Source organism: Salvelinus fontinalis, chromosome 17 (assembly GCF_029448725.1).
Source record: "Salvelinus fontinalis isolate EN_2023a chromosome 17, ASM2944872v1, whole genome shotgun sequence".
NCBI lineage: Eukaryota > Metazoa > Chordata > Actinopteri > Salmoniformes > Salmonidae > Salvelinus > Salvelinus fontinalis.
In genome coordinates, this window is record NC_074681.1 from 28,509,091 (window position 1) to 28,533,004 (window position 23,914).

Below are 23,914 nucleotides of genomic sequence, written 5' to 3' on the forward strand. Positions count from 1 at the left end.
GTTTCCTTAAAGAAAAGAAAAACACTTTTCTGTTCATCTTTATTTGTGTTTCTCTAACAAAAAGGTATTGTCAGACTTTAGCATGTGGCAACTAAGGCAGAATCAGACTTTGCTTGTTTATGGGGCTCTCATCAACTTATCACTTATGAATCTGAGAACCATTATGTGACTATATTGTGAGGTGGGTTGAACTGAGAGAAAGCAAGGAGAACAGACTATAGATCAAATGCTTTGACATGTGTTGTCAGTGCACTGTGACATATCTTTGTATCATGATCCATTGAAACATAAATCAAATAAAGTTTTATTGGCCGCGTACATATTTTGCAGATGTTATCGCAGAGAAAATGCTTGTGTTTCTAGCTCCAACAGTGCAGTAATACCTAACAATACACACAAATCCCCAACATTTTAAGAAAATAATTAAGAAATATCAGAACAAGCAATGTCAAGAATCTGGAATATAAATATATATGTATATGAGGGTGTGTATAGACATTATGGACAGTATAGGAATAGAAAAGGTGTGTACAGCAGTAGTTATATAGTATGAGCCTTGGTATTTGATGAGGATCCTCATTAGCTGTTGCAAAAGCAGCTACTCTTTCTGGGGTCCACACAAAACATGAAACATAATACAGAATGACATTATACAGAACATCAATAGATAAGCTCAAGGACAGAACTACATACATTTAGTACAATAGAATACAGTATACACCAAGTGTATAAAATATTAAGAACAGCTAATATTTTACATGACAGACTGACTAGGTGAATCCAGGTGAAAGCTATGATCCCATAGATGTCACTTGTTAAATCCACTTCAATCAATGTGGCTGAAGGTGAGGAGACCGGTTAAAGAAGGATTTTTAAGCCTTGAGACATGGATTGTGTATGTGTGCCATTCAGAGGGTGAATGGGCAAGACAAAAGATTTGAGTACCTTTGAACGGGGTATGGTAGTAGGTGCCAGGCGCACCGGTTTGTGATAAGAACTGCAACGCTGCTGGGTTTTCATGCTCAAAAGTTTCCTGTGTGTATCAATAATGGTCCACCACCCAAAGGACATCCAACCAACTTGACACAACTGTGGGAAGCATTGGAGTCAACATGGGCAAGTATCCCATTGGAACGCTTTCGACACCTTGTAGAATCCATGCCCATGCAGCGAAGAATTGAGGCTGTTCTGAGGGCAACTCAATATTAGGAAAGTGTTCTTAATGTTTTGTACACTCAGTGTATGAAGTGGGTAAAACAGTATGTTAACATTAAAGTGACCAGTGTTGAATGACTGTACATAGGGCAGCAGTCTCGAAGGGTTGAGTACCGGGTGGTAGCTGGCTAGTAACACTGACTAAAGTTCAGGGCTGGTACATTTAAGCAAAGAGCATATATCACCTATCACCAGACAGTAACAGTTAAGTAACTCAGAAGACCTTTGCATCCATAAAAGAAAACAACATATCACACTGGGGAATGCATTTGATCTGGTAGCACTAAATAAAAATAGTTATTAACAAAAACAGAGAATGATCCAGACTAGCTGTCTGTCTGGCTCAATTGAAGACATCAGCTGTGCACTGTGGTGTTGATAATGATCAAACCTACTGCCTTGTTTAGTAGCTAGTTGAAAGCCACGGTGGTGTACTACTGAGATATCTGAGTAGGTGTGCCTCACATGTTCCTATAGTTTATTATTATCCCCTACATGAATCTCTTACTTCCTCCACACACAGCCTTTGTAAAAGTAGCATATGCAAGTGTACTTTCTGTTGAGTTGCTTAAAGATACTGTGTGTGTGTGTGTGTGTGTGTCTGTGCGTTGGCGGTGGGCGTGGGGCTGGAGGGAGGCATGGGGGACGCAGCAGTGTCTTAAATGATAGTGCAGCAAAAAGGGAGGAAATTGGTTTGTGCCTCAAGAACACAGAAGACAAACGGAGGAAGTGTTCTGTTAATGTGTAGGGGTCAGCAACAAACACGCAGGTTTTTGCCACTTGGGTGGCCTAACCAGTCTCTCACCCTCCAACACGCTCAGCCCTCCAGCCCCAAAACCACCCACCTACCTTGAACCCACCCTCAAAGTCCCAAACTCCACCCCACCACACACTCCTCCCTTTGAGCAGAGCGGGCGACGGCCTCTTTTGCTCCAAGCTCTGAAACTTCTCTCCCCAAGCTGTCATTTGGTTTTATTGCATTTTATTAGGATCCTCATTAGCCGATGCCAATGGCGACAGCTACTCATATCAAAAAATACATTACAGACAACAGACTTTACAATTTACATACAGCACATTTAAAAACATTAACATGTAGTGTGCGTGTGTGAGTATGCCGCTTTCAGTTACACATGTCAATACATACACACAAAAAGTAGGTCACATGGGGGAGAGGCATTTTTTTTACCAGGTTTGCTGTTAATTTGCGCTTTATGAGATGGAAGGCAGTTCCATGCAATCAGTGATCAGTGTGACCACCACCCAGTAAGCCAGGGCAGGGTACTGCTCCACCAGAGCTGGTGGTAGGTGTGTCCCCAATGCACTACTAAATAGGGAATAGGGTTCCATTTGGGATACAGACTCTTGGACCAGCTCCTGGGCAGTATTTATATCACTGTCTATATCATGTATTCATGATTTATGCCACCATGGGCTTCACAAGTACCACTGCACTTACACTACTTACAGTAACTGCCAAAGGCACATTGAACCACTGCCTGTCTGTTAACATTAGCATCTTCATTTGGATGAGAAAGCCTGCCAACGTTCACACTATGCAGCTGAGCTGACACAGAGGTGCGGAGAGGTGTGGAGAGAGGGAATCAACAAACAAACAATTACAGTGGTAGATCTAGTAAACATATAACATGGACATTTGATTTCATCACTTCAAAAAAGTCCCCCAATTCTGTTGAACGACCACTCTGATCAATTTCACCCTTTTTGTCTGTCCATGGTGGTAGGGCCTGTTATATCATAGTAACAAATAGCCCTATGGAGACTAACCCAGCCTGGGCCTGCAGACTAACCCAGATCTACCCAGAGACAGCTGATATATGATATGTTGGATGACATCTGATCCCGAACCCTGGAAAACACAAGCATCTGTCACATTTGGCCCAGAGGGGTGGGGACTGACAATGAACACAGCGCTGGATAGCCCCTAACCAAACCAGCACAGCCACAGGGACTCAGAGTAGGCTGCTGTATAAATATACAAACCTGGCTTTCCAAAACAATCCATGCCAGATCTCATAAACTTGACTTGATGCTCAGGTCAGAGGCTGCTCAAAGGGTTAAAGTTTAAAGCAGGAAGAAAAATAATCAAAAAATGTTTTGTGATAATTACATTGTTTGTATGGCACTTTTGATCTTTATTTTATGAATAACCATTTATTTATTTATGTCTTTAAATGGCCACAAAACAGGGGTCTTTAAGATTGTGGTTGGCAGTTTCGATTAGAACAGAAATAAAGTTACAATAACTTTTATTTCGGGACTTGAATCCATTTTCTGGATGACAAAATGAAAACGCAACAATGAGTTAAAAGTTAAGTAATTATTCTAGCTTCACCAATGACAAAACCAAAAGAGGAAAGATGAGAAAAGACAAGAGACTTAACTACTCTCCCAATGACACTAAATGACTTCTATTGGTCACAGACACACAATAAAGAAGGCCACTAAACCACACGATGTAGACAGAGCATCTTCCTGGAGATCTGTCGTTCGTCAATAAGGAACTTCAGACCTGTAATTTAAGAAATGAGCTGGCAAAGGAATGCAATAAATCTTTGACAGCAAAGAGTAAGAAGAAAAATTAAAAACAAAGAGAGCAACTCTTATGTTTCTATCAGTTTGTGAAAGTGGGAGGGATTGTGTGTTACTTGATGAGATCTCACTGGGTGGTCCGGCCCACCATTTTTGTGTACAAATAAACTTCACCCCCATTGTGCTTCTCTGGTCCTCTGCTGCACCACACAGCACGAACACACAGACTCCTAGGCTGAATAGTTGTGTGGAGGAATGTATGTATAGATGAGAACACACTGACTGAACAAACACCTAACAAAACTTCATAGAATCACTCAGAAACAACAGACAAGATTCACACAAAGAACACCACTGAAACTGAGCCTAGAGATAAACAAAGTTGCTTTTATTTAGACAATGGACCATCACTGCCTGTTGGTCAGTTAGTTTGCCTCACTGCTGTGGTTTCTGTTGGATCTGTCAGCAATGTGTAGGACTGGTCGTTCGGTCAGTCTCCCCCTGGTCTAGATCTCCATCAGTTGGTCAGTTCCAACAATCACCTCGTTAGTCCTTTCCGCTACAGAGTGAGAAGAAAGCACTCACAATTAGACATTTGAGATAGAAGATTATGACCCCTTGTCCTTCTGTAGAACCTGGTATTTAGCAGGTGTAGCAATAGACTAGTTAATTGGTTTCGAGTTGTTCCATGTCATTTACTCAAGCCAGGACACCCACCATCTCAGATTGTTCTGAAATTGTTTCTGTAGTAAGAAATATAAGCCGGATTAAGAGAAGGTTTGGCTGTGGGGGGGGGCTTTACTTGGCTCATCGTGCTCTAGAGACTCCTTGTGGCGGGCCGGGCGCCTGCAGGCTGACTTCGGTCATTAGTTGAACAGTGTTTCCACACATTGGTGCAGCTGGCTTCCGGGTTAAGCAGGCGGGTGTTAAGGAGCGGATTGGCGGATTATGTTTCGAAGAACTCATGACTCGACCTTCGCCTCTCCTGAGCCCGTTGGGGAGTTTCAGCGAGGAGACAAGAAGTTGGGAGAAAAAGGCGGTACCAAAAAAATAATAATAATAGAAATATAAGAATAGCCTTCCTGCAACATCATTTTGTTGAAATATCATTTAACTGATGGCACCCAAATTGGCAATTGTAATCTATAGGATTTATATAATATTCAATAAATATAGTACCTAACATCTGATTTGGACAAAACGTTTTTATTTTAACAACGAGTAAGTCATGAGGAATCCAAAGAAAGTCAAAAGCCACCCACGGACTCCCACACCCCACACTAATCAAATCCCAACAGTTCTCTCGGTCTGAAAAGTAGTATGGAGCTGAGGCTCAGAGTAATGTTTCTTCATCCTATTTAATTTGTTCTCAGTGAATTTGGTGATATTTTCTCCCCCTGGTAATAAATACCAATACTGTCTTTGTTGTTAGGTTTATTACATCCTGGCATTACCAGGGTCTGACCACTAGATAATTCTGTTCCTGCTATACATTGAAAAAACATTGAATACCCCCCCATGTAAAGGGGATAGTTAACCCAAATTACAATTTGGTTTCCTTACCGTGTATGCAGTCGGCCACTGTTTCAAATGATAACTTTATAGCATTTGTAAAACAATTCCCAATGCAAGTCAATGTGTGTGCATTCAGAAAGTATTCAGTGCATTCGGAAAGTATTCAGACCCCTTTACATTACAGCCTTATTTTAAAATTGATTAAACTGTTCCCCCCCCTTATCAATCTACACACAATACCCCATAATGACAAAGCAAAAACAGGGTTTTAGACATTTTTGCAAATGTATCACAAAAAACCCTGAAATATCTCATTTACATAAGTATTCAGACCCTTTATGTAGTACTTTGTTGAAGCACCTTTGGCAGTGATTACAGCCTCAAGTCTTCTTGGGTATGACGCTACAAGCTTGGCACACCTGTATTTGGTGAGTTTTTCCCAATCTTCTCTGCAGATCCTCTCAAGCACTGTCAGGTTGGATGGGGAGTGTCCCGGCACAGATATTTTCAGGTTTCTCCAGAGATGTTCGATCGGGTTCAAGTCCGGGCTCGGGCTGGGCCACTCAAGGACATTCAGCGACTTGTCCCGAAGCCACTTCTGCGTTGTCTTGGCTGTGTGCTTAGGGTCTTTGCCCTGATGGAAGGTGAACCCACATCCCAGTCTGAGGTCCTGAGTGCTCTGGAGCAGGTTTTTATAAAAGATTTCTCTGTACTTTGTTCTGTTTATTTCTCTTGATCCTGACTAGTCTCTCAGTCGCTGCCGCTGAAAAACATCCCCACAGCATAATGCTGCCACCACCATGCTTCACCGTAGGGATGGTGCCAGATTTCCGCCAGATGTGACACTTGGCATTCAGGCAAAAGATTTCAATCTTGGTTTCATCAGACCAGAGAATCCTATATCCTAATCCTAAATATAGGATCAAATGGGCCATTTGGGTGCAATCAATTAGCTTAATTTCTCAGAAAACTAATTATATTTCAACAAAATAATGTTGCAAGAATGTTAATCTTATCCGTTTCTAACAGAAACGATTTAAAAACAATCTGAGATGATGGGTGTCAAAATCCTATTTCTTGTGCTTTTTAAGGTGGAATGACCTGGTCTTTGAAGTGCTTTTTCAAGCAGAAATTAAATGTCATAAGGTAGTTAACATGCTCAACTCAGACAAAAAGTATATATCTTCATGATGTGCCAAATCTACACTTCAATATGGCAGATGGACTAGGATTTTAGGACAAAAACAAGGTGAAAACAGATAATTCCTTGCTTCACATAAGGACGAAGCATAACAGCCTTTTGAAACACAAACACGAGGCGAGCCTGCTATCCATCCAGACAAAGACAACTAATCCAAACTAAACTGTGGGGAAAGTGATTCATGATCCATATAAAGACATATTTTAGTGTGAAGGAATCCGAAAGGCTCTGTTTTTGCATTCAGAGTTTGAAGGAAAGAGAAATAGAGCATGGAACACTAGGAGAGCAGTGTATTTCCAAGAGACAGTGAGGGAGAGGGCTAGGTGGAGGAGAGAAGAGCGTGTCTGTGTCCCAGAAGCCTGGAGAACAGTCTGGTTTCTTTATGAAGCAGCAGCAACACCTGCAGTCCCACCACCACCAGACTGCCTGCCTGTCTGCGCAGTCAGCAGAAGTAAGTCTGTCTGTGGCTGCCTGACAGGGTGGTCTCTCTCTACAGAAGACAGACACTTCCATCTAACTGCTTCGTGAGTGGAGGCATAATGCATTTACCAGCCACACTCTTCATTTATCCTCTGATGAGAGAGGCGAACCACCTGATACGGATGGTGCTCAGAGGCATACTGAGCCCCTTGAGGAGCATTTGCTTCAGGTGATTTATACACTGCTCAAAAAAATAAAGGGAACACTTAAACAACACAATGTAACTCCAAGTCAATCACACTTCTGTGAAATCAAACTGTCCACTTAGGAAGCAACACTGATTGACAATAAATTTCACATGCTGTTGTGCAAATGGAATAGACAACAGGTGGAAATTATAGGCAATTAGCAAGACACCCCCAATAAAGGAGTGGTTCTGCAGGTGGTGACCACAGACCACTTCTCAGTTCCTATGCTTCCTCGCTGATGTTTTGGTCACTTTTGAATGCTGGCGGTGCTTTCACTCTAGTGGTAGCATGAGACGGAGTCTACAACCCACACAAGTGGCTCAGGTAGTGCAGCTCATCCAGGATGGCACATCAATGCGAGCTGTGGCAAGAAGGTTTGCTGTGTCTGTCAGCGTAGTGTCCAGAGCATGGAGGTGATACCAGGAGACAGGCCAGTACATCAGGAGATGTGGAGGAGGCCGTAGGAGGGCAACAACCCAGCAGCAGAACCGCTACCTCCGCCTTTGAGCAGGAGGAGCACTGCCAGAGCCCTGCAAAATGACCTTCAGCAGGCCACAAATGTGCATGTGTCTGCTCAAACGGTCAGAAACAGACTCCGTGAGGGTGGTATGAGGGCCCGACGTCCACAGGTGGGGGTTGTGCTTACAGCCCAACACCGTGCAGGACGTTTGGCATTTGCCAGAGAACACCAAGATTGGCAAATTCGCCACTGGCGCCCTGTGCTCTATGAAAGCAGGTTCACACTGAGCACATGTGACAGACGTGACAGAGTCTGGAGACGCCGTGGAGAACGTTCTGCTGCCTGCAACATCCTCCAGCATGACCGGTTTGGCGGTGGGTCAGTCATGGTGTGGGGTGGCATTTCTTTGGGGGGCCGCACAGCCCTCCATGTGCTCGCAAGAGGTAGCCTGACTGCCATTAGGTACCGAGATGAGATCCTCAGACCCCTTGTGAGACCATAATGCTGGTGCGGTTGGCCCTGGGTTCCTCCTAATGCAAGACAATGCTAGACCTCATGTGGCTGGAGTGTGTCAGCAGTTCCTGCAAGAGGAAGGCATTTATGCTATGGACTGGCCCGCCCGTTCCCCAGACCTGAATCCAATTGAGCACATCTGGGACATCATGTCTCGCTCCATCCACCAACGCCACGTTGCACCACAGACTGTCCAGGAGTTGGCGGATGCTTTTGTCCAGGTCTGGGAGGAGATGCCTCAGGTCTACAGGCACGTGGAGGCCACACACACTACTGAGCCTCATTTTGACTTATTTTAAGGACATTACATCAAAGTTGGATCAGCCTGTAGTGTGGTTTTCCACTTTAATTTTGAGTGTGACTCCAAATCCAGACCTCCATGGGTTGATAATTTTGATTTCCATTGATCATTTTTGTCTGATTTTGTTGTCAGCACATTCAACTATGTAAAGAAAAAAGTATTTAATAAGAATATTTCATTCATTCAGATCTAGGATGTGCTATTTTAGTGTTCCCTTTATTTTTTTGAGCAGTGTATATAAAGCAACTGCTCTTTGCTTCATATGGATAGCATTTCTGTATAAAATCACTGTTCTCAGGTTGTATATTATATGTACAGTACCAGTCAAACATTTGGACACACCTACTCATTCAAAGATTTGTCTTTATTTTTTACTATTTTCTACATTGTAGAATAATAGTGAAGACATCAAAACTATGAAATAACACATGGAATTATGTAGTAAGCAAAAAAGTGTTAAACAAATCTAAATATATTTTAGATTCTTCAAAGTAGCCACCCTTTGCCTTGATGTCAACTCTTGGCATTCTCTCAACCAGCTTTACCTGAAATGCTTTTCCAACAGTCTTGAAGGAGTTCCCACATATGCCGAGCACTTGTTGGCTGCTTTTCCTTCACTCCGCGGTCCAACGCATCCCAAACCATCTCAATTGGGTTGAGGTCAGGTGATTGCGGAGGCCAGGTCATCTGATGCAGCACTCCATCACTCTCATTCTTGGTCAAATAGCCCTTGCACAGCCTGGAGGTGTGTTGGGTCATTGTCCTGTTGAAAAACAAATAATAGTGGAACTAAGAGCAAACCAGATGGGATGGCGTATTGCTGCAGAATGCTGTGGTAACAATGCTGGTTAAGTGTGCCTTGAATTATAAATAATTCATGGACAGTGTCAACAGCAAAGCACCCCCACACCATCACACCTCCTCCTCCATGCGTCACGGTGGGAACCACACATGCGGAGATAATCCGTTCACCTACTCTGTGTCTCACTAAGACACGGCGGTTGGAACCAAACATCTCAAATTTGGACTCATCAGACCAAAGTACAGATTTCCACAGTCTAATATCGTGTATCTTGGCCCAAGCAAATCTCTTCTTCTTATTGGTGTCCTTTAGTAGTGGTTTCTTTGCAGCAATTTGACCATGAAGGCCTGATTCACGCAGTCTACTCTCAGTTGATGTTGAGATGTGTCTGTTACTTGAACTCTGATGCAATTATTTGGGCTGCAATTTCTGAGGCTGATAACTCTAATGAACTTATCCTCTGCAGCAGAGGTAACTCTGGTTCTTCCTTCCCTGTGGCGGTCCTCATGAGAGCCAGTTTCATCATAGCGCTTGGTTTTTGCGACTACACTTGAAGAAACTTTCAAAGCTCTTGAAATTTTCCATATTGACCTTCATGTCTTAAAGTAATGATAGACTGTCGTTTCTCTTTGCTTATTTGACTTGTTCTTGCCATAATATGGACTTGGTCTTTTACCCGATAGGGCGATCTTCTGTATACCAACCCTACCTTGTCACAACACAACTGATTGGCTCAAACGCATTAAGAAGGAAAGAAATTCCACAAATTAACTTTTAACAAGGCACACCTATTAATTGAAATGCATTCCAGGTGACTACTTTAACATATAAAAATATATTTGAGATTCTTCAAACACTTTTTTGGTTACTACATGATTCCATATGTTATTTCATAGTTTTGATGTCTTCACAATTATCCAAAAATGTAGAAAACAGTCAAAATTAAGAAAAACCCTGGAAATGAGTAGGTGTGTCCAACATTTTCACGGGTACTGTAGGTGTCATAACCAGCCATAAAATAATGCAATAGATGTCACAACAGGTCTAAATATGTGTCATGACAGTGTTATGACCATATTATAAACAGGTTATAAGGTATGTCAGCTGTTATGACATGACGCAGGGTGTCAAGTAAAGTGTTACCAGAAAAAGTAGATAGCCAGGATCATTTTTTGCATTAGCTCTCTTTTAGTGGCCTCTGGTACATTCTAACGCCATGATTCTATCCAAAATACAGTGAAATTATTGAATACTTTATCGACTTCACCACCCAGATTGGCAAAATGTGTTGTTATATTGTGTAGAAAGTCATGACTTTACAATTTATACTGAACAAAAATATAAATGTAAAATGTTGGTCACGTGTTTAATTAGCTGAAATAAAAGATCCCAGACATTTTCCTTACGCAGAAAAAGCTTATTTCTCTCAAATTTTGGGCACAAATTTGTTTACATCCCTTTTAGTGAGCATTTCTCCTTTGCCAAGAAAATCCATACACCTGACAGGTGTGGCATATCAAGAAGCTGATTAAACAGCATGATCATTACACAGGTTCACCTTGTGCTGGGGACAACAAAAGGTGCAGTTTTTTCAAACAACACAATACCACAGATGTCTCATGTTTGAAGGGAGCGTGCAATTGGCATGCTGACTGCAGAAATGCCCACTAAAGCTGTTGAATTTTTATTTATTTCTCTACCAACGTCGTTCTAGAGAATTTGGCAGTACGTCCAACCGGCCTCACAACCGCAGACCACGTGTAACCACGCCAGCCCAGGACCTCCACATCTGGCTTCTTCACCTGCGGGATCGTCTGTGACCAGCCACGCGGACAGCTGATGTAACTGAGGAGTATTTCTGTCTGTAATAAAGCCCTTTTGTGGGGGAAAACTCATTCTGATTGGCTGGGCCTGGCTCCCTATGCCCTCCCAGGCCCACCTATGGGTGCACCCCTGCCCTGTCATGTGAAATCCATAGATTAGGGCCTAGTTTATTTATTTCAATTGACTGATGTATTTTATTAAAACATAAATGTTTTATTTATTTTATTAAAACAGAAAAATTAAGTAAATAGCCCACATTTTCCCAGGTTTCTGTTTTTCCCAGTTATTTTAGGTTTCCACTCTCAAAATTACACAAAAACCACACTAGATGTTCTAAGTGCAAAACTATGTTTAGACCACATCAGGTCACCACTTTTGAGGTCTGGCAAAAGCTGAGAATTTAGATTTTTTTTACCCTTTAATTCAATTGAGCACGAAACAAGAGGCTGTGTTTAGCAGTGTTATTGTAGCACACATGAGTTTACAAACCAAATACCACTGGATTGATAATAATAATCATGATATCATTCTGCCAGTTAAGCATAGGATACGTTATAGCTAACATTTAAGTCAAATAAAATTTAAGGTTTTTGGGAAAGCCTTTCTATCTACCTGAGACTGTTTTCATTAGCTAACGGCTACACAAATTGGTAGACACCGCACATAGACAGACAAGGGGCATTCTCGTTTCCTCTTCAGAAAGTTGTAGGAAACACAAATCACTGATGCTTTCTGTTCATGTCTTATGGTAAACCTTGGAAAATTAAGACATTTTCAATACATTTAGTTGATTTAGTTGGACATGATTTGGAAATGCACACACCTGTCTATATAAGGTCCCAACCATGAGGTCGAAGGAATTGTCCGTAGAACTCCGAGACAGGAGTGTGACGAGGCACAGATCTGGGGAAGGGTACCAAAATATTTCTGCAGCATTGAAGGTCCCCAAGAACACAGTGGCTTCCATCATTCTAAAATGGAAGAAGTTTGGAACCACTAAGACGCTATCTACAGCTGGCCGCCCGGCCAAACTGAGCAATCGGGGGAATGGGGCCTTGGTCAGGGAGGTGACCAAGAACCCGATGGTCACTCTGACAGAGCTCCAGAGTTCCTCTGTGGAGATCGGAGAATCTTTCAGAAGGACAACCATCTCTGCAACACTCCACCATTCAGGCCTTTATGGTAGATTGGCCACTCGGAAGCCACTCCTCAGTAAAAGGCATATGACAGCCTGCTTGGAGTTTGCGAAAAGGCACCTAAAAAATCTTAGACCATGAGAAACAAGATTATCTGTTCTAATGAAACCAAGACTGAACTCTTTGGCCTGAATGCAAAACGTCACGTCTGAAGGAAACCTGGCACCATCCCTACGATGAAGCATGGTGGTGGCAGCATCAAGCTGTGGGGATGTTTCTCAGCGGCAAGGACAGAGATCCTTGATGAAAACCTGCTTCAGAGCGCTCAGGACCTCAGACTGGGGCGAAGGTTCACCTTCCAACAGGACAAGAACCCTAAGCACACAGCCAAGACAATGCAGGAATGGCTTCGGGACAAGTTTCTGAATGTCCATGAGCGGCCCAGCCCGAGCCCGGACTTGAACCTGATCAAAAATCTCTGGAGAGACCTGAAAATAACTGTGCAGCAACGGTCCCCATCCAACCTGACAGAGCTTGAAAGGATTTGCAGAGAAGAAATGGGAGAAACTACCCAAATACAGGTGTGCCAGGCTTGTAGCTTCATACCCAAGAAGACTCAAGGCTGTAATCACTGCCAAAGGTGCTTCAACAAAGTACTGAATAAAGAGTCTGAATATTAATGGGAATGTGATACTCAGTTTTTATTTTTAAGAACTGTCATTATGGGGTACTGTGTGTAAACTGATGAGGGAAAAAATATTTACAACATTTTTGAACACGGCTGTCACGTAACAAAATGTGAAAAAAGTAAAGGGGTCTGCATACTTTCCGAGTGCACTGTATGCATGAATACTGATATATATAAACAAACCAAATACGTCCCTTTTTCAGGACCCTGTCTTTCAAAGATAATTCATAAAAACCCAAATAACTTCACAGATCTTCTTTGTGAAGGGTTTAAACACTGTTTCCCATGCTTGTTCAATGAACCATAAACAATTAATGAACATGCACCTGTGGAACGGTCGTTAAGACACTATTCTCACACACACATCTTACAGACGGTAGGCAATTAAGGTCACAGTTATGAAAACCTAGGACACTAAAGAGGCCTTTCTACTGACTCTGAAAAACACCAAAAGAAAGATGCCCAGGGTCCCTGCTCATCTGCGTGAACGCGCCTTAGGCATGCTGCAAGGAGGCATGAGGATTGCAGATGTGGCCAGGGCAATAAATTGCAATGTCCGTACTGTGAGACGCCTAAGACAGCGCTACGGAGACAGGACGGACAGCTGATCGTCCTCGCAGTGGCAGATCATGTGTAACAACACCTGCACAGGATCGGTACATCCGAACATCACACCTGCGGGACAGGTACAGGATGGCAACAACAACTGCCCGAGTTACACCAGCAACGCACAATGCCTCCATCAGTGCTCAGACTGTCCGCAATAGGCTGAGAGAGGCTGGACTGAGGGCTTGTAGGCCTGTTGTAAGGCAGGTCCTCACCAGACATCACCGGCAACAACGTCACCTATGGGCACAAACCCACCGTCGCTGGACCAGACAGGACTGGCAAAAAGTGCTCTTCACTGACGAGTTGCGGTTTTGTCTCACCAGGGGTGATAGTCAGATTTGCGTTTATCGTCAAAGCAATGAGCGTTACACTGGAGCGGGATTGATTTGGAGGTGGAGGGTCCGTCATGGTCTTGGGCAGTGTGTCACAGCATCATCAGACTGAGCTTGTTGTTGCAGGCAATCTCAATGCTGTGCGTTACAGGGAAGACATCCTCCTCCCTCATGTGGTACCCTTCCTGCAGGCTCATCCTGACATGACCCTCCAGCATGACAATGCCTCCAGCCATACTGCTCATTCTTTGCGTGATTTCCTGCAAGACAGGAATGTCAGTGTTCTGCCATGGCCAGCGAAGAGCCCGGATCTCAATCCCATTGAGCACGTCTGCGACCTGTTGGATCAGAGGGTGAGGGCTAGGGCCATTCCCTCCAGAAATGTTTGGGAACTTGCAGGTGCCTTGGTGGAAGAGTGGGCCAACATCTCACAGCAAGAACTGGCAAATCTGGTGCAGTCCATGAGGAGGAGATGCACTGCAGTACTTAATGCAACTGGTCGCCACACCACATACTGACTGTTACTTTTGATTTTGACCCCCCTTTGTTCAGGGACACATTATTCAATTTCTGTTAGTCACATGTCTGTGGAACTTGTTCAGTTTATGTCTCAGTCGTTGAATCTTGTTATGTTCACACAAATATTTAATGTTAAGTTTGCTGAAAATAAACGCATTTGACAGTGAGAGGACGTTTCTTTTTTTACTGAGTTTATATGTATGCACACAGTAGCAGTCAAAAGGTTGGACACACCTACTCATCCAAGGGTTTTTCTATATCTTTACTATTTTCTACATTGTAGAATAATAGTGAAGACATCAAAACTAAACTAACACATATGGAACATTGTAGTAACCAAAAAAGTGTTAAACAAATCAAAATATATTCTATATTTGAGATTCTTCAAAGTATCCACCCTTTGCCTTGATGACAGCTTGGCACACTCTTGGCATTCTCTCAACAAGCTTCATGAGGTAGTCACCTTTTGACTGGTACTGTATATGAAGGCTGTTGTTACAGATATTGCCATAGCACAAGCAAGACGCAGCCTACACATTGCATTGGGGCAAAACTCCGCCTTCTGTGTGATGTAATCTTTATAGTTATGCTGGCATATAGTCAGAGTTGCTGAAAAAATAACTACAATAGCTAATGTTTGCACTTCAAATCACTATTGACTGCCTGTCTGCGTCTTGCTTGTTGATATGCTGTGTACATATAACTTGCCTAAATAGCTGCATGAAGGCTAACTCCCCTCCTAAAAAAAGAACATGAAATCGCTAGACTGCCTGTTGTGTCGTGCTTATGTCTGCTTTGATTACTGCTACAACAGACAAAGAACTAAGTTTGTTCGTGGAAGCAGCAACGGAGTCACAGAGAAAATGAGCACTAAGCAGTAGCTGAAAGGACTCTGATGGGGAAGCAGCAACGGAGTCACAGAGAAAATGAGCACTAAGCAGTAGCTGAAAGGACTCTGATGGGGAAGCAGCAACGGAGTCACAGAGAAAATGAGCACTAAGCAGTAGCTGAAAGGACTCTGATGGGGAAGCAGCAACGGAGTCACAGAGAAAATGAGCACTAAGCAGTAGCTGAAAGGACTCTGATGGGGAAGCAGCAACGGAGTCACAGAGAAAATGAGCACTAAGCAGTAGCTGAAAGGACTCTGATGGGGAAGCAGCAACGGAGTCACAGAGAAAATGAGCACTAAGCAGTAGCTGAAAGGACTCTGATGGGGAAGCAGCAACGGAGTCACAGAGAAAATGAGCACTAAGCAGTAGCTGAAAGGACTCTGATGGGGAAGCAGCAACGGAGTCACAGAGAAAATGAGCACTAAGCAGTAGCTGAAAGGACTCTGATGGGGAAGCGCGCAGCGGAGTCACAGAGAAAATGAGCACTAAGCAGTAGCTGAAAGGACTCTGATGGGGAAGCAGCAACGGAGTCACAGAGAAAATGAGCACTAAGCAGTAGCTGAAAGGACTCTGATGGGGAAGCAGCAACGGAGTCACAGAGAAAATGAGCACTAAGCAGTAGCTGAAAGGACTCTGATGGGGAAGCAGCAACGGAGTCACAGAGAAAATGAGCACTAAGCAGTAGCTGAAAGGACTCTGATGGGGAAGCAGCAACGGAGTCACAGAGAAAATGAGCACTAAGCAGTAGCTGAAAGGACTCTGATGGGGAAGCAGCAACGGAGTCACAGAGAAAATGAGCACTAAGCAGTAGCTGAAAGGACTCTGATGGGGAAGCAGCAACGGAGTCACAGAGAAAATGAGCACTAAGCAGTAGCTGAAAGGACTCTGATGGGGAAGCAGCAACGGAGTCACAGAGAAAATGAGCACTAAGCAGTAGCTGAAAGGACTCTGATGGGGAAGCAGCAACGGAGTCACAGAGAAAATGAGCACTAAGCAGTAGCTGAAAGGACTCTGATGGGGAAGCAGCAACGGAGTCACAGAGAAAATGAGCACTAAGCAGTAGCTGAAAGGACTCTGATGGGGAAGCAGCAACGGAGTCACAGAGAAAATGAGCACTAAGCAGTAGCTGAAAGGACTCTGATGGGGAAGCAGCAACGGAGTCACAGAGAAAATGAGCACTAAGCAGTAGCTGAAAGGACTCTGATGGGGAAGCAGCAACGGAGTCACAGAGAAAATGAGCACTAAGCAGTAGCTGAAAGGACTCTGATGGGGAAGCAGCAACGGAGTCACAGAGAAAATGAGCACTAAGCAGTAGCTGAAAGGACTCTGATGGGGAAGCAGCAACGGAGTCACAGAGAAAATGAGCACTAAGCAGTAGCTGAAAGGACTCTGATGGGGAAGCAGCAACGGAGTCACAGAGAAAATGAGCACTAAGCAGTAGCTGAAAGGACTCTGATGGGGAAGCAGCAACGGAGTCACAGAGAAAATGAGCACTAAGCAGTAGCTGAAAGGACTCTGATGGGGAAGCAGCAACGGAGTCACAGAGAAAATGAGCACTAAGCAGTAGCTGAAAGGACTCTGATGGGGAAGCAGCAACGGAGTCACAGAGAAAATGAGCACTAAGCAGTAGCTGAAAGGACTCTGATGGGGAAGCAGCAACGGAGTCACAGAGAAAATGAGCACTAAGCAGTAGCTGAAAGGACTCTGATGGGGAAGCAGCAACGGAGTCACAGAGAAAATGAGCACTAAGCAGTAGCTGAAAGGACTCTGATGGGGAAGCAGCAACGGAGTCACAGAGAAAATGAGCACTAAGCAGTAGCTGAAAGGACTCTGATGGGGAAGCAGCAACGGAGTCACAGAGAAAATGAGCACTAAGCAGTAGCTGAAAGGACTCTGATGGGGAAGCAGCAACGGAGTCACAGAGAAAATGAGCACTAAGCAGTAGCTGAAAGGACTCTGATGGGGAAGCAGCAACGGAGTCACAGAGAAAATGAGCACTAAGCAGTAGCTGAAAGGACTCTGATGGGGAAGCAGCAACGGAGTCACAGAGAAAATGAGCACTAAGCAGTAGCTGAAAGGACTCTGATGGGGAAGCAGCAACGGAGTCACAGAGAAAATGAGCACTAAGCAGTAGCTGAAAGGACTCTGATGGGGAAGCAGCAACGGAGTCACAGAGAAAATGAGCACTAAGCAGTAGCTGAAAGGACTCTGATGGGGAAGCAGCAACGGAGTCACAGAGAAAATGAGCACTAAGCAGTAGCTGAAAGGACTCTGATGGGGAAGCAGCAACGGAGTCACAGAGAAAATGAGCACTAAGCAGTAGCTGAAAGGACTCTGATGGGGAAGCAGCAACGGAGTCACAGAGAAAATGAGCACTAAGCAGTAGCTGAAAGGACTCTGATGGGGAAGCAGCAACGGAGTCACAGAGAAAATGAGCACTAAGCAGTAGCTGAAAGGACTCTGATGGGGAAGCAGCAACGGAGTCACAGAGAAAATGAGCACTAAGCAGTAGCTGAAAGGACTCTGATGGGGAAGCAGCAACGGAGTCACAGAGAAAATGAGCACTAAGCAGTAGCTGAAAGGACTCTGATGGGGAAGCAGCAACGGAGTCACAGAGAAAATGAGCACTAAGCAGTAGCTGAAAGGACTCTGATGGGGAAGCAGCAACGGAGTCACAGAGAAAATGAGCACTAAGCAGTAGCTGAAAGGACTCTGATGGGGAAGCAGCAACGGAGTCACAGAGAAAATGAGCACTAAGCAGTAGCTGAAAGGACTCTGATGGGGAAGCAGCAACGGAGTCACAGAGAAAATGAGCACTAAGCAGTAGCTGAAAGGACTCTGATGGGGAAGCAGCAACGGAGTCACAGAGAAAATGAGCACTAAGCAGTAGCTGAAAGGACTCTGATGGGGAAGCAGCAACGGAGTCACAGAGAAAATGAGCACTAAGCAGTAGCTGAAAGGACTCTGATGGGGAAGCAGCAACGGAGTCACAGAGAAAATGAGCACTAAGCAGTAGCTGAAAGGACTCTGATGGGGAAGCAGCAACGGAGTCACAGAGAAAATGAGCACTAAGCAGTAGCTGAAAGGACTCTGATGGGGAAGCAGCAACGGAGTCACAGAGAAAATGAGCACTAAGCAGTAGCTGAAAGGACTCTGATGGGGAAGCAGCAACGGAGTCACAGAGAAAATGAGCACTAAGCAGTAGCTGAAAGGACTCTGATGGGGAAGCAGCAACGGAGTCACAGAGAAAATGAGCACTAAGCAGTAGCTGAAAGGACTCTGATGGGGAAGCAGCAACGGAGTCACAGAGAAAATGAGCACTAAGCAGTAGCTGAAAGGACTCTGATGGGGAAGCAGCAACGGAGTCACAGAGAAAATGAGCACTAAGCAGTAGCTGAAAGGACTCTGATGGGGAAGCAGCAACGGAGTCACAGAGAAAATGAGCACTAAGCAGTAGCTGAAAGGACTCTGATGGGGAAGCAGCAACGGAGTCACAGAGAAAATGAGCACTAAGCAGTAGCTGAAAGGACTCTGATGGGGAAGCAGCAACGGAGTCACAGAGAAAATGAGCACTAAGCAGTAGCTGAAAGGACTCTGATGGGGAAGCAGCAACGGAGTCACAGAGAAAATGAGCACTAAGCAGTAGCTGAAAGGACTCTGATGGGGAAGCGCGCAGCGGATCCCAAACATGCGCAGAAAACTTCCAGGTTTCAGAACATCCGGAATCGCAGCCAGTCCGTAGAAAAAAAGATGTTACTATTTAATTCATTAAGATTAATAACATTCAAATTGAACGGGAAATAAGAGCTTTGATATGATGAAATCAAAGGGCATTTGAGTGTAGAAGTTAAAGACAGCGGTTGTTGTTATCCTCCAGGCTATTTCGAGACATTTATTGCAGTTATTATAAGTAATGCTTTTATAATGATAGGTTACATTAACCTCTGCTCTGTTACAGACTCGGTTAGCCTTTTTTCGGGGATATCTTTGAATTGTGCTCTTTCTGTGCTTTAAACTTAAAAGGAGTTGTGTGGGGGATTTGTGCTGGGCTGTGTTGAGCTGGGCTGTGGGGCTGAATGTGTGGGAAGTACAAGGGTCTAGCTTGTAATTTGGGATTTCTGGGAGCCGCTCCATAAGCCAGTGCTTTCCAGGTTACGGCAGGCTAATCAGGTCCAGTCGCACTCTGATAACTGGGCCGGGCTGAGAACTTGGAACATGGATGGGGAGGGACGGAAGGGGGTTGGTTGGGAGGGGGGTAAATGTTGCAGTATTTGGTGCAGGGGGCCGTGGTGTAGCAACACCCTGTTGTTCAGTCAATTAGGCTGAGCAGGCCCTGGACATTTTAGGGGCGCCTCTGGCAGTGTCATTGATGGAGAGGTTAGAGAACAGGCCAGGACCACCCGGAATTCAACAGCCCCCAGACCCCTCCTCCCCTACACCACCCCCCAATCCCAAAAACACACACTGACTAAAAACACAAGAACACACACACACAACCCCCCCCCCCCAGCTCCATCTAGGGAGTTTGGACAAGGGGATTAGGAATATAAAAAAAGTAAAAGCTCAATTATACACAGAGGGTTCAGTTTTAATGCGATCTAAGAAAGCGTAGAATAAAACGTATCACAGTCACATAAACACTGACCCACACAAGTTCACACATGCTACTTTGGCTAGTAACGTGTTATTTCCTGCTTCTTAGGGTGGCAAAACTCAGGTACCTTTCCCCAAATTCCCAGATTTTTCAGAAATCCCAGTTGGGAAGTTTCCCAGATTTCCTACGTATTCTCTACGTCCTTATTCCAGGAATCTTACAAACAGTATTTTGGGTTACTGGAATTTTGCAACCCTACTGTTGCTGGATAAATTGGAGGTGAGTGGGACTTGAGTGTGTGATGGCAAGGTGAGGCAGTAGTATGCTCACCCTCTGGCTCTATGCGCTGGGCACTCCCTACCAGGCAATATTTGATGTCTGCACCTCGGCCGATCACAGCATTACTGCAGATCACACTGCCCTGGATGTTACACCTGTAGAACAAACACACAGCACCATCAACCAGACTTCCCCTTGACAACTAGTACACTATCACTCTGTGCAGATTGTGGGTACCTGCGAAGACATCGCAGAGGAGTTGATTTCTGGCCATTGGACACTTGCTCTCTGACCTAATGCAAAGTTAAAATTTTGAACATCTACTCGACCAGGCTTCATTTTCAAGGACGACATTTTCTGGATGCAATATTTGAGAAGATGCTTTCAACTGCACAGGCTTTCATTCATGCACGCGCACACACACTCTTTCATGGGATCACTTTGGCACCATAAAACTTTGTAACTTCATGTGCACAGTTTGATGTTTACTTAACATGCCTGGGCCAGGCCAGCTTTTTTTTCTTGGTGCATGAAGAACATATTTACAATGAAATTTCTCTTTCATGTCTTCAGCTAATTGCACAGCAAAGGGAGGGCCTTGTCCTTTCCTGCCTCTAACCCCTCCCTTAAAGGAAACATGACCCCTCAGAGTTTTCAGCTGTCTTGTTTTATTTTCCGCAAGAAACTAGATTAGCATACATATTAAAGAAAAACACCAGCCTCTACCTTGTGTGTGCAAATGATACACTATCATCAACATTTAGAATATTAGGTATTCGATATCGTCAGGTTTATTTTTTATTTTGTTGAGGGCAGGGGGTGACGAAACATTATAGACAGGTGTTCATCAAGGCTGAGACCAAGCACACGCCCCATGTCGAACTAAAAACCCCATTCTGGACCCTATGTTATAATTATTATGGGTACTGAGCTCAGTCTAAATAGTGGGTTTCAGAAATTAGGCTTATGTGATGTGTAGGTAGGCAGTATACTCATTAATTTGAGTGGGGTAAAAATTCTCTATGGTAAGTAGACCGTGATCTTTCAAATTCCTCATTAACTGTTAATATCATGTTTTAAACATCTTAATTGTTCCTTCATTACCTTGATTGTGTCTATTCTACATTTAAACTGAGATGTTAAATGTTTAACTAAAGTTTGGTATGATTTTATTTGATCAATAATAGAGAAAACCCCGAATTAATCAATTAATCTCAATTCAGGATTTAATCTCATTTTACCCCGTGTAACTGTCATAGTGAAACTCCATACCCTGGGTGGCAGGCGAAGGCATGCTAACAATCAGAATATCAACAGATGGAAAGTCTGTGAGGTGGTGGTGCTGTGTTGGGGTTAGTTTAGGATAGCTGGGGAACCGACAACCCTGCCCGGGGATAGTTGATGTTCTGCACCACCTGGGTTGGCAGTCCGGACTAAGGCCACCATAAAGTCTCCTCTGGAGGATAGAAACAGAGTGAGCTCTGTGGGGCGGGTTGGGGAGCAACATGTATGTCTCTCCCTCCTAGAGAGACTGACAAGCTTGGCCCTGCAGCCACTAACACAGGCAGGTTTGTATTGGCTGCTGCTGCACTGGGGCTATTCAGGTGGTGGTGGTGGGGTGGGGTTGGAGGGAGAGGAAGGGGGGTGAGCAGGGAGGGAGGGAACCGGCTGGGGGGTTGATGGCAATGGGAGATTACAAGGATTGGAGTTTTAAACAGAGAGACCACCAAAGAAGCCCAACTGAAACACCACTAATTACTGACACTGTGCTCCTCCTCGCTGTGACCCCCCCACCCCCACCCCCACACCTCAACCACCCACATCCTCCGCCTGCCTCCCCGCGACCTCGACCGCAGCCCCCCCAAATAGCCTCTGCTTTGTAAACAAGCACTCCTACATGCAAACAAAGGGGCCAAAAAATGCAAGTGCCTTCTTTAACATGCCAGGGATTTGCTAATCCCCTTTTACATTTTTTTTATGTTGCGAAATAATTGCCATTTCTTTATTTTCCTATTTTCTCTCTCTTTCTTTCTCTTTATGCGTGCACTAACTCGGACATGAGGGTACCCCCGCTGGCTCAGGCCTCCCTGTCTTTAAGAGGGACAGTGCTAAAGCCCAACTCTGCCAGATAAAGCTCTTCCCCAGGATTTGAGGATGTCTGAATTTAAAATAACAGGGCCCTTTTCTACTTCTCAGTGGCCTCTCTCCTGCGATTCATGTCATGCTTGCAGTTTTCAATCACCAGCCAGGACATCCTTTCAACCAGCCAGCACGAGTGAAAATACTTTCATTAAAAATGTCTCCCAATGCTAGACTGAAGAAGAAAAAAAAACTATTCATAGTAGGTTTACATAGTCAGCAATCCACCCACAATAAATAGTTGAATATGGCACTTTAAAAAAAGGTAGAAAACGGAGGTTAATATTAATCACCTATGTGTTTATGTATGCCATTGTAAGCGTGCTCTGGTTCACTGCACACCAATGAACATTGTCAACATAGTGTTCTCTGTTTCCCCCACATATCACATAAAACAAGCCTCAGGCAGTCAGTCCCCTCCTCGCACTGCAGCCCACCCAAACACAAACACGGTTGTTTTACTATCCTTGTGGGAACCAAACAACTGATTCCCATTCCAAATCCTATTTCCCTAACCCTAACATTTAACCTAACCTAACCCCAAACTCTAACTCCTAATTCTAATCCTAAACCTAAAAAAGCATTTTGCTTGTGGGGACTGGTGAAATGTTCCCACTTGTGCACATTTTCCTTGTTTTACTATCCTTGTGAGAACTTCTGGTCCCCACAAAGATAGTAAAACCAAAACACACACATACTCCGGAGTCATCCATACACTCTGGCCACTAAAACCTAATGGTTCCCCTTTGTGGTTTAAAACTATACTGGGCATAATTGGAGAAGGGAGTTTACTACCCGGTCTTTTCCAAATGGAAATAACAGTGTTGCTTACACTGCTTTCTCTCTACCATAAAGTGTCATCTGTGACTACCTGGTAAAATGTCCTGGGATCACAGCTTCTAAAGTCTAAGGACACAGTGGTAAAAATGGTCCAAATCTGTATACAGTAGGCTCTACTCACCCGTCCTCGATGGTGACTCCGTGCATGATGATGGAGTTGGTTACTTTGACCTTCTCTCTGACGGTGGTGGACGCGCCGATCATTGATCTCTTGATGGATGCCTTGTCTGAGATTTGACAGGATGCTCCTATTATGCTGTCAGCACCAATCTGGCAGACAATAACCAGATGTGGTAGAACGATGTCAGGAAAAAGAGATCATAAGCCGAAAAGACCACACAAGAATGTACACTTCCCTCAGTTCCCTTCCCACACTTTACTATATTAGTCAAATTTCCAGTGTAAAAATCTAATTCTTTATATATATATACACATATACAGTGGGGAGAACAAGTATTTGATACACTGCCGATTTGCAGGTTTTCCTACTTACAAAGCATGTAGAGGTCTGCCATTTTTTATCATAAGTACACTTCAACTGTGAGAGACGGAATCTAAAACAAAAATCCAGAAAATCACATTGTATGATTTTTAAGTAATTAATTTGTATTTTATTGCATGACATAAGTATTTGATCACCTACCAACCATTAAGAATTCCGGCTCTCACAGACCTGTTACTTTTTCTTTAAGAAGCCCTCCTGTTCTCCACTCATTACCTGTATTAACTGCACCTGTTTGAACTCGTTACCTGTATAAAAGACACCTGTCCACACACTCAATCAAACAGACTCCAACCTCTCCACAATGGCCAAGACCAGAGAGCTGTGTAAAGGC

General features: G+C 44.1%; 1 protein-coding gene across 3 annotated transcripts in view; it reads right to left on the reverse strand.

The window, feature by feature from the left end:
* Nucleotides 1-4,141: 4,141 nt before the first annotated feature.
* Nucleotides 4,142-23,914, reverse strand: part of LOC129814112 (translation initiation factor eIF-2B subunit gamma-like) — a 62,334-nt gene continuing 42,561 nt past the window's right edge. For 2 of the 3 annotated variants that reach the window (XM_055866919.1, XM_055866920.1), the window contains exons 10-12: nucleotides 23,200-23,348; nucleotides 20,151-20,254; nucleotides 4,142-4,327 (exon numbers count right to left, since the gene is read on the reverse strand). In XM_055866919.1, coding sequence (XP_055722894.1) covers nucleotides 4,275-4,327; nucleotides 20,151-20,254; nucleotides 23,200-23,348 — 306 coding nt within the window. In that variant the 3' untranslated portion in view covers nucleotides 4,142-4,274. Of the gene's footprint in view, nucleotides 4,328-8,971; nucleotides 9,190-20,150; nucleotides 20,255-23,199; nucleotides 23,349-23,914 lie in introns of all 3 variants that reach the window. The other variant, XR_008753230.1, reaches the window with a different exon arrangement.